Source organism: Lipotes vexillifer, unplaced genomic scaffold, assembly GCF_000442215.2.
Source record: "Lipotes vexillifer unplaced genomic scaffold, Lipotes_vexillifer_v1.1 scaffold388, whole genome shotgun sequence".
NCBI lineage: Eukaryota > Metazoa > Chordata > Mammalia > Artiodactyla > Lipotidae > Lipotes > Lipotes vexillifer.
In genome coordinates, this window is record NW_006773582.1 from 320,043 (window position 1) to 331,311 (window position 11,269).

The 11,269-nt window shown below is 47.3% G+C and overlaps 1 protein-coding gene across 2 annotated transcripts in view; it reads right to left on the reverse strand.

Annotated features, from left to right (window-relative positions):
- The window catches only part of MASP1 (MBL associated serine protease 1), a 61,891-nt gene that overhangs the window by 22,785 nt on the left and 27,837 nt on the right, over positions 1-11,269 (reverse strand). For both annotated transcript variants that reach the window (XM_007448424.1, XM_007448423.1), the window contains exons 5-8: positions 9,144-9,340; positions 6,601-6,748; positions 5,156-5,274; positions 4,094-4,172 (exon numbers count right to left, since the gene is read on the reverse strand). In XM_007448424.1, the coding sequence (XP_007448486.1) occupies positions 4,094-4,172; positions 5,156-5,274; positions 6,601-6,748; positions 9,144-9,340 (543 nt within the window). The remainder of the gene's footprint in view (positions 1-4,093; positions 4,173-5,155; positions 5,275-6,600; positions 6,749-9,143; positions 9,341-11,269) is intronic.

Here is an 11,269-nt window from a genome sequence, read left to right on the forward strand (position 1 = left end):
CGCACTGTGTTGCTGCTGTCCCTACACAGGAAACCCTGTGGTTCATGCTCTGGCCGCCCTCCAGGCCTTGATCGAACAGAACATCGCTGCTTCTTGAAAGGCTTTTCTCATTCTTCTAATTGGATAGGGCTGCTTCCTCATTTCTCCTTGCATGGCCCTTTATTCACTGCTCTCTGAGGCATGTATCTTAAGTTGCCTGGTATTGCAATTATTTGGGTTTATATAATATCTTCTGTCTAAATTACGATCCCCTCTCTCACACTGAGTACAAGACCTGTTATACTTTGTGGTCTTAAAAATATTGATCCAACTGATGCTTATCTTTAGCGATTGCCCCATCTCCTCTCTCAAGGGTGCCCTTGACCTAGGATGGTGCTGCAGTCTCCGGACCATTCATTGTCCGGCTTTGCAGGATGCTGCCTTCATCAAGAGGCCATTCAATCAGCAAATAGACTGAGCAGTCACAATGTAATGCAGGGATGCTCTGATATGTCTACCCAGATTTTGTTCAGGCTGAAGGAGAGATTCCCACCCTCCACAGCCCTTTCTTTATCATTATTTATGACCCATTGATGTCCCATGGCACCAGAGCTGAGGACTGCTGCTTTCAAGCGTGATGCCTATCTTTTGAAAAACTTTAATTAGGGAATTTTCAGAAATGCAAAATTTGTAAACCCCAGAGGAAAGATCTTCTGATGATGGAATTTCAGCCCTGTGTTAGGTACAGGTGGAAGAGAAACTCTTGGGCATGAGAATAGGTCTAGGTTTCCTAAAAATCCATGCTATATGAGTTATTGTTAGTTTCACCTACTCATGGTTGTTAAGAAAGTAGCAATGGGGACAAATATTAAAGTCATAAAGTCACAGGCATTCTGGCCCATTTAAACTTGAAGTGTGGAGTGGAAATCAGGGCCCACTTTGACCTGGTCTACCTAAGACCATGTGAATGTCTCTAGAATGAAAGCCATTTTTCCTTTGAGAAGAGTATAGTCCACATAGAAGTGCTAAAAAAAAAAAAAATCCCCCATTATCTTTTTAGCATAATGTTTGTATGATGGGTGAACCCTCAAAAGGAGAGTTGTTATATATGCCACGGTTTCAACTGCTTAGGCCTGTGTTGCCTTGTTCAGCATCCATTCTAATCCGCACTGAAATGGGAAATGGAGTGTTGGCAGGATGGGGAGGGATGGAGGAGCTCTGGGACCCAGGGGTCTTGTGAGTGGTCCATTCCTGGATGTCTGCACTGTGTGGGGTCCCGCCATTCACTCTGCCACTTGCTCTGACTCAGGTTCGCTCTCCACATCCATTTCCGTTTCTGCCACCATGATGAAGATCAAAGAGGGGTCAGGAGGTAAAGAGAAAGGAAGCAGAGAGAAGGAGGGAGAGAGAAAAAGAAGAGAAAGAAAAATTAGCAAGCAAAGCAGAAACAGTTTCTGCAGGAAATACAGAAATCACTCCACCAGAATCGATTAAGAATGCATAGTGTAGGTACAGCCAGTGTGAAGGACAGCTTGGGATTGTGGAATGCGTACCATTCTGAGAATTTGCACAGTCATAAATCCTGGCTCATGGCAATGATAACATTCTGCCTGTGCAGCAAGCTTTGCATTCATCTGGTCCAAACCCTCATTTGGCAGATGTAATCAGAGTAGAGCAGGACTTGTTTGGGGTCACCCAGCAAGGTGGACGCAGGGCCAGAACCACAGCCCATAATTCCCACTTCCTGTTTTGGTTCAAGTTTCTTCACTGCAAACACACACTTCTGTCTGTTCCCAACTGCTTCCCCCACAGTCCCTGGGGACTCACAACTTCTCAGTCTTTTTTGTCTTTTTTGCATCTCCCCTAGGACCCAGCACATGCCTGGGACAAAAGTACTCAATAAATACCTACTCAGTGAACAAGCAGAGATGCCGGGTGTGTCTGACTGGGGAGTCTAATAGTCCTGATTCAGGCTATGCTGGGAGAACCAGGCCATATTAGGGAGGAAAAATTCCTCTTTTCTTTAGTACAAAATGACAGCATACCTTTGTATACTAGCATACGTCACATAAAAGAGCACCAGCAGATACATTAGTGCCTTACTCTATCAATACTTCCGTGACAATAATAGTGTGTGTTTCATCAGGGACAAAAAATTATTACCAACGTTTCCTACTTTCCAAGAGAAACCAAACCTCTTCCTATGAGGGGGTTGGGTAGGGGAAAGAAACAAGCTTCTACCGAGCTCTTACTTATTCCTGGTGCTCCATGGGTATGATACGTACATTAACTCAGGCCACAGAACAATCAAGAATGCAGGAAACTCAGGCCAAATGAGTCTCAGTCAAGTGTTCATGCATATTTAACTGGTGGAGTCTGGATTTGAATCTAGAAATTCCTGTCTCCAAAGCAACACCCTGTCCTCTCTACCCCTCCCTCATCCTCTGCCTCGTCCTTCAGACCCGCCTCCTTGCCCTGCTCTGCAAAGTGCTTCACACAGAACTTAGTCACAGCACCACACACGAGCCACGCGTTGCAGGAGGTGGCAGATGTGTCTGTTGGCATTTAGTTCTTCAATGCCTGGGCCTTGTCTTTTCCATCTGAATTCCCTGTGGACCTCTGCACAGGCATCCAGTAAATGTCTGTTGAGACTTTTTGTGTGTGTGTGTGTGTGGTACACGGGCCTCTCACTGTTGTGGCCTCTCCCGCTGCGGAGCACAGTCTCCGGACACGCAGGCTCAGCGGCCATGGCTCACGGGCCCAGCCGCTCCGCGGCATGTGGGATCTTCCCGGACCGGGGCACGAACCCGTTTCCGCTGCATCGGCACGCGGACTCTCAACCACTGCGCCACCAGGGAAGCCCAATTATTATTTTTATAGGCATCGTTGATAGTACCGGACCGGGGCACGAACCCGTTTCCGCTGCATCGGCAGGCGGACTCTCAACCACTGCGCCACCAGGGAAGCCCTGTTGAGACTTTTTGTTGCAGCCATAAAGTGCACCCATTTCCCACACTGGGCTGACTCCAGCCTCATCATCATATAGAAAAGAAAATTGAAAACAAGCACTTTCTGCTCCAAAATTATACCTGGGATTTGCCTCAAGGGAGACCCACCCTGACAGTGTCCCCTTGGGGCAGTGGGAGTGGATCCGCCTGCCTACTGGACCCGAGCCATTTAGTAGAAGGGAAGAGGACAACACTCTAAAGTTTATATGAGGTCATGAAATGGGGCTGGGCAGGACCCACCCTAATTCTCAACTCCTCACTCTCCATTCGAAAATATATCCTCCTTCCCTCCCTCCCTCTTTTCTCTTCCCTTTCTGTCGCCGGGCCTCCTCTCATCACTATTGCCACAGATAAGTTTTCTAAAATTGTGGTCCTTACAAGTCTTGCATTGAAATCACCTGGTTAGGGGCAGAGGGTGTGGTGGCTGGTGATTTGTATTTTTACAAGCTCACTAGGTGATTTATATGGATTACATTATTTCCGAACCAGTGGGATATATTCTAGAATATTAAAGCTAATCCAAAATCTTTATGGCTGAGGTGAAGGATCTTGTCCCTGGTCACAGCGTGGCTTAGGAGCAGAGCCAAGGCAAGAACTCTGGGTCCCAAGAACCAGTGCAGAACAGGACCCCCTGCTTCACGTAGGTCCACTGTGTTGACCACACAGCCCTTCCTGCACAGCCCCAGCTCATGAGCTGTCCCAGGAGACAGTGGATATAGTTGATGGCCACGTAAAGACTGGCAAGGTCACTGGGCTCTGGGCACCGGTGCCAAAATAGTTTCCTGAATTGGCAATTGACAGAGCTAGTTTCGAACCTGGAAACAAGCTATTCCTTTAGCAAATTTGGCAACCAGCCTGCAGGCAGAGGTAAAATTAGTATTTAGAAAACAAACTGGGACCCACAAGGTCCTTTTGGAATTCTAACATCTTATTGCTGAAAGAAACATTAATAAACTTTTGTCCAACTCCGATGTGCCTGTGGAATTCCTGCCCTAACCCGTTCAGAGTGTACCTGCCAGGTTTCCCCCCTTGTGTGGGCTCTGCTCGGATCCCACCAGTGCTGGGGAGCTCGTGAGCCTTAGAATCAACCGATTGTGTTTTCTTACTTTTACAGGTGGGAATCTTGTTACTCCACGTCCCATCCTTCAGACACTCGATCTGGAACGTGTCCATCTCCACATTATCCTGGGAAGAAACATGAAGGAGGTATGGGAAGAAGGAGGAACGGTGGGGTCTGTGGTTTTTCCCAGTGAAAGCAGCTCGAACAGCAAAGCTGGCTCCCTGAGCTTTCCCAACCGTGGGCCTCCAAGGGCTTGAAGCTAAGGGGAAGACAGATGCTGAATTCGTATCCCCCCGCTCCTACTCTGGAGACAGGCCAGGACTGTGTGCAAGAAGGGGTCCGGGAGGCTGTCTCTGAAGGGAAACCTGGACCCGTGACTCCTTCAGAGCAGCAGCTCTCAAACCTGAGTGAGCGGCAGCATCCCTGAGCCCCTGAGGGCTTTTGCACAGGTCACTGGGCCCTTCTGAATCAGTGGGTCTGGCCTGGGGACCACAGCTTTGCACTTCTAACAAGTGATGTGCTGATGTCGTGGGGTCCTCACTTGCAATGATCGTTCCCTGAGAGCAGCAGTCCACTAGCTTGGCTTACATCAGACTCACCTGGGCAACTTAACAGAGAACAGTCACTGGGACCCGACCCCACCCTGAGAGATTCTGCTTGAATTGATCTCAGGTGGGGTTGGGAGGTGATTTTTTTTTTTGTTGTTGTTGTTGTTGTTGTTGTTGTTTTTAAGTTAACCATGGGGTTCCTAGGAGAACGACTGTTTCAGAGAGTAAGCAATGCCCACCTGTCACCTTTAAAATCTCTACTTCTATCCCAGGTCCCCCCCAGAAGCCTGACAAACTTTGTTAATGTTGTTTGTACTGGTTGTCGGGCTGAATGGATTTGATTTGCTCTGACTTTTGTGTCACTTTCAGAAATGAGAGTCTGGGACACACACTTTGAATTTTTACAAGACTGGAATCTCTGATGCATTTTGGAGGTTTATGGAGAAGGTAGGAAATACTGTGGTGGGACCAGGACAAGCTCTAGAAGCCCATCTGCCCTGGGAAGCTCTGGAGAATTTCTCTGACCTGGATGACCTCCCTCCCCCGGCAGGACCCTGTACCTTCAGAACTTTGTAGCCTGTGTCACAGCTGATGAGCACCTGGTCTTTGAAAAAGTACTTGGCTTGCAAGGGCTCAATATTCCCATGGACAGGAGGCTGCAGCTTGGTGCACTCATTCCCTGGTGGGGAACAATGAAAGGAGAAGGTGAGAAAACAAAGAAAAGTCTGGTCACGAGAGGCCATTCCTTAGAACGCAAGGCCTGATGAAGGTGGAAAAGCCACACAGAAACCATACCCCCAGGCTATGGGGGCCTGGGCCTACCAGGCCCTGAAGAAGGCTTACTTTGGAAACTTGAGCAGGTCACTTTCCAACATGGACCTCTATTTCCTCATTTGTAAAATGAAGTGGTCAGCCAGATGGTTTCACCAAAACTCAGGGTTGGAAAAGATATTAAATGTCACTGAGTGCAACTCCTGTCTAATGTTCCCTTTACGTCTTCTATAGTAGACCTCAGACATCTATTTGCATTCCTACAGGGACAGGGAGCTCGATACCTCCCAACCTGTATCTTTCATACTAGACTCCTCTGATTAAAGGAACAGAATTTTCATATTCAACTGAAATTTATACCCTTATAATTTTTACTCAGTGGGCATAGTTTGCTCTTTTGGGTCACGCACGATGACCCCACTCTTTCTTCCCAAGACCATTCTTCAAAGTGTTAGAGAGACTGTGATTATATGCCCCTGAGCCCTCTCTTCAAAAGGCTAAATTGGATAGGATTCCTCCTTCCTGGACAAACTCTCCTTTGTTAATATCCTCTTCCTGCCTCTCCCCACAAGCAGGCACTAAATGTGATGATGCAGGCAAGTCCAGGATAGTCTCTGAACTGGATTAGTCACACACAGCTGTGGTCTTGTCACTGATGTCTACCCACTTCTTCCTCGAGTTACTGCACGCCCGTTGGATCAAATACCTCCAGCAGGGTATATGGACCAGGACTGAGTGCCTTGAGGTACTGGGGAATGAGGCCTGTGGGCTTTGTCAGTCTGGGGGACACATGGAGGCAAACGGCCATGGTGAAACATTGTGAGCTACAGACTCTCACCCAAATTCCTGCCCCAGACGTGAGGAGGGCTGGCACTGGAGGGGTCCTCCCCACGCCCAATGAATCACAGCGTGAAGGGGTGAAGTTCAGGAAACAGTTTTTTTTTTTTTTTTTTTTTTTTAATCTCCTCATGTGATTCTGAAGTGCAGCCAGTTTTGAAATCTACATCTAGTCCAAACCCACCATCATTGCTGCCCTTGCGCCCATTTTACAGATGGGAAACTGAGTCAGTAAAGAGAATTTGCCTCGGTCCCAAGCTGCTCACTGGCAGAGTTGGGAGTTCTGCCACATCCCGGGAGGAGCCCCAGGCCTGCTCCCCCTCACCACGTGGCCACTGCCCCATGAGGGCTGAGCATGGGAGCCAAGTATGACCCAGGAGGGGAGAGGCCGTATTACCTGTTGCCCTGTACAACAGCCTCCAGCCCCGGTTCTCGCCTGAGTTGTCACTGCGGAACAGGATCTGGACGCTGTGGCTCTGGGTATTGATGGGTTCTGGGGCTTTCTCTCCACAGAAGGGCCCCAGAACTTTTGGACCGGTTTTAATCTGTGAGGGGCAAGACAGAGAAGAAGCAGGGTCACACCTGAGTGTCAGAGGCTGCTGCAGGGATTGTCTCTACACTGCACCCGGGGTTTTCTGGAAGCTTCGATGTGAGCCCATGGTGTTCACTCACATTTTTAGTGGGCATTACCATTCACCAAAGGGTTCCATCTCCACTCTCCCATTTACAATTTACAATGACCCTGGAAGTGGACAAGGCAGACTGATAATCCTCTGCTCATAGATGAATATATTATGGCTCAGAGAGGAGAAGAGCCCTGTCCAGGTGCACAGGACAGAAAAGGCCTCTGCTCTCAAAGACCCTGCAGCCTAGTTGGGGCAGACTAATGGATAATAAACAAAATAATTACAGGCTGTGGTAAGCATTATAAAAATAATCAGGATGAGGTACATATATAATATAAATATATGCTATATGTTTACGATTTATGTAGTAAAATCTATGTAGTTTGTATAATTCATCATTAATATAATAGATAATAACTTTAAATAGGAAGTCAGGGAAGGCCTCTTTGAGGAGGTGACATTGGATTTGAAACATGTAGGATGAGAAGGAGCTTCTCATTGGAAGAGGAGGGAAGAATACTTTCCAGGCAGTGAAAACAACTTATATGAAGGTTGAGGCCAAAGGTGGGAAAGAGCCTGGCAAGTATCAAGAACAGGAAGGATTTGCATTTCTCTAATGATTAGTGATGTTGAGCATCCTTTCATGTGTTTGTTGGCAATCTGTACAAACAATAAATGCTGGAGAGGGTGTGGAGAAAAGGGAACCCTCCTGCACTGTTTGTGGGAATGTAAATTGATACAGCCACTATGGAGAACAGTATGGAGGTTCCTTATAAAACTAAAAATAGAACTACCATACGATCCAGCAATCCCACTACTGGGCATATACCCAGAGAAAACCATATTTCAAAAAGAGTCATGTACCACAATGTTCATTGCAGCTGTATTTACAATAGCCAGGACATGGAAGCAACCCAATTGTCCATCGACAGATGAATGGATAAAGCAGATGTGGCAGATATATACAATGGAATATTACTCAGCCATAAAAGAAACGAAATTGAGTTATTTGTAGTGAGGCGGATGGACCTAGAGTCTGTCATACAGAGGGGAGTAAGTCAGAAACAGAAAAACAAATACTGTATGCTAACACACGTATATGGAATCTTAAAAAAAAAAATGGTTCTGAAGAACCTAGGGGCAGGACAGGCATAAAGACACAGAGTAGAGAATGGACTTGAGGACACGGGGAGGGGGAAGGGTAAGCTGGGATGAAGTGAGAGAGTGGCATGGACATATATATACTACCAAATGGAAAATAGCTAGCTAGTGGGAAGCAGCCACATAGCACAGGGAGATCAGCTCAGTGCTTTGTGACCACCTAGAGGGGTGGGATAGGGAGTGTGGGAGGGAGGGAGACGCAAGAGGGAGGAGGTATGGGGATATATGTATACATATAGCTGATTCACTTTGTTATACAACAGAAACTAACACACCATTGTAAAGCAATTATACCCCAATAAAGATGTTAAAAAAATTAAAAATAAATAAATAAATAAAAGAACAGGAAGGAATGCAGTGGGGCTGGAACAGAGGGAATGCCCTGGCTTGAGGTTGGAAAGGCAGACAAGGACCATATTGTGTTGAGGAATTTATGTTTACTCCAAATACAATCTTGATGTAACCTGGCTTTCATAGAGTTTACCCTGGATTCTATGAAAGAGCAGACCGTTTAGAGCAAGAGCTGGAAGCCAGCAAACCCGCCAGGTAGTTATGCAGTTGACCGGAAGAGAGCAGAGTTTGCACTCGGATGGAGGCATCGGGGATGGAGAGACTGGGAAGACGCACTCTGGGCTGGTCTGGATTTCCCAGCTCCCAGGCCCGGTCCTGCCTATGCCTTTAACTCTTTCTCCTTCCACCTCTGAGGACCAGCACTCTTTAACCCTCATTTGATGAATTCTATAATCCTGGGTACATCTTCATCTTGTCAGCCTTACTGTGGCAAGGGGGAAAAGCGAAGCCCCAAGAGGTTACGTGCCTGGATAAGGCTCATAGCATAGCTCCCAGGATGTGCTGTGTGGTAGACAGAGTTCTAAGACGGTCCCCATGACCTTCACCCTGGTGTTACTTCATGATGATGTTATGTTACCTGGCAGAAGGGATTTTGCAGGTGGGCAAAGGGCTAGTTTGGGAACAGGGAAGATCCCTAGACTGGATCCAGTTAAGCTGGTAGATGTTATTTTAAATAATTATTTTTAGGAAGAAACCTGCTTGGCCCCCTCTCCTGGAAGAAGGGAGGGCCAAGAATGTCAATTTTCCCAATTCATCCAAGATTTTCCAGCTTTCCCAGGGCTTATGCCCACTGTCTTCTTACCTTGATGTAGTCATAGGGGCAGGACACCTCAGGATGGTCCTCAATGTCGAAAATGTCCTCAAACTGCAGGCTGATCATGAAACCCTCCTCCAGCTCAATGGTGTAGACGCATTCGGAGCTCTTAGGGTAAGGGCTGGGGAAGTCGGGGCTGGTGATCACGCCAGTCCTCTGCGTGAAGAGGTTGTCACTGCACTCCACTGTGGGAAACACACCGGAGCAAAGTGGCACACCACACCCATGGCCACAGCAACCCCTTTCTTATCGGCTACTGTACAATTTTCCCAGTGGTCCTGAGAGGTAAGTGGGGAAGGAGTCATTATCCCCATTTTACAGATGGGGAAACTGAAGTTTAGTGAGGGGAAGTGATTTAACCAAGGTCACACACCTAGTAATTTGCAGAGTCAATACTCAAAGGCAGTGAGTGTGATAAGCTTTCTTGTCAAATCCTCTGGTCTTCGTTGGGGGGCTGGAGGGGTCTGAGATGGAGTGGTCTGGTAGAAAGTCTGGTCTTCTTTTGTCCTGCTCTCCCCTCAGCCTAGGACTCCCTGGGGTCTCTGCTCAAAGCCTTCCTGGATCCCTCATATGACACACAGGACCTTCACACATACCCTCACTCTCTGGCCCTGGTCCTGCTTTTGTTTCTCTTCATGCTGCTGACCACTGCTTGCCAGTATGAAATATATTTGTCAGTGGATTTTCCTGTCTCCACTAGACTGTAAGTTCCCTGAGCTCAGGGATTCTGCTCTGTTCCTCACCACAGCTGCAACCCAGCACCCAGGGTCCTGGATCCTGGCCATGGCTGAGCCCTGCCAAGGCCCTGTTGTTTGCCACTGAACCATTGTCCTTGGGCTGACCCATCCTGGATCTGGCATGAAAATTCTTCCTAAGCCTTTGTTTATCCTGCTTATTTGTAAATGAGAAAACTGTGGCCAGAAAGGGGGCGTGACTAACCTGAAGTCCCACAGCTATGAGCTGCAGAACAAGGTTTAGAGTGGTTTCTGAATCCCGAAGCTTTCATTTTCTACACCAACCACTTGCATGGGGAGAATATCGCCCCTAAGGGGGCCAAAATTGGTTCTTTGGGAGCGGGAGTTGTTACTCTTTTTATGCATAATACACAGATAGACATACAGTGCATAAGCATATATACAGTATGTCTGTGGTGTTAAAATTTCATGGGTGAGGCAATTAGGAAGAGAATGTTTAAAAAGGCTCCTGGGGGCAGAAGTGAAAATGAAAAACAGGATTGTGAAACATTGCTCATTCTTAGGCCCTCTGTACTCAGCACATAGTAGATACTCAATAAAAACTTACTGAATGAAAACCATGGAAAATACAACCCTCTTCAAGAAAACTCCTGTTATGTGCCTGCTTTGTACTGATGGGTCCTATAGGGTTTTATTTGGAAGTAAGTAGAAGTTTTTGAAGGAGAAAGCGTTCTTGTTTCCAGCCTTTCCCTCCTCCAATGATCCCTCACTCAGCTTCCAAGTGATCTTTCTAAAACACAGATCCTTACCCTGAAGTCATACTAATCTACTGGCAATTCCCCAAACATTCCAAATTCTGTCATGCTTCTGAATGCTTGCAGAAGCTGTTCTCTCTGCCCGGAGTGCCCTCCTTTCCTTGTTATTTCTCCTTCATCAAGGGCACCATCTCTGAGAAGTGCTTGCTCACTTCTCTGTGCAGACTCAGGTCTGATGGTACCATGTCCACACTTCTTTTACAGCACTTACTACATTTTACCATTTTCCTATGTGGCTATTACCTGCCAGCCAGGAGGTCCTCATGGAAAGTGGCCGAGTCCTCCTATTTCTCCACCCCTGCCTCAGCCTGGAGACCGTGGCAGAGAAGGCACATTGATGAGAGGTGAAAGCAAAGGGAGCTAGAAGGAATGGGACGTTTTCTTGCCACCTCTGTCTTTGCCTCTCTCTTCCCTCTTCTTTCCCTTGCACTGAGGTTCTCTCTATCACAGAGGAACTTGCGGGGCCATGAAAGAGCAGGAAAAAAGGACCTGGGGGGTGAATCCTAGTTCAAGGTTCAGGACTGGGAAACCTGGGTTTTCCCTTGACTTGGCCAGTTACTTACAGTAGAAGAGGAAATAGGGACTAAGGAGCAGAAATTCCTGC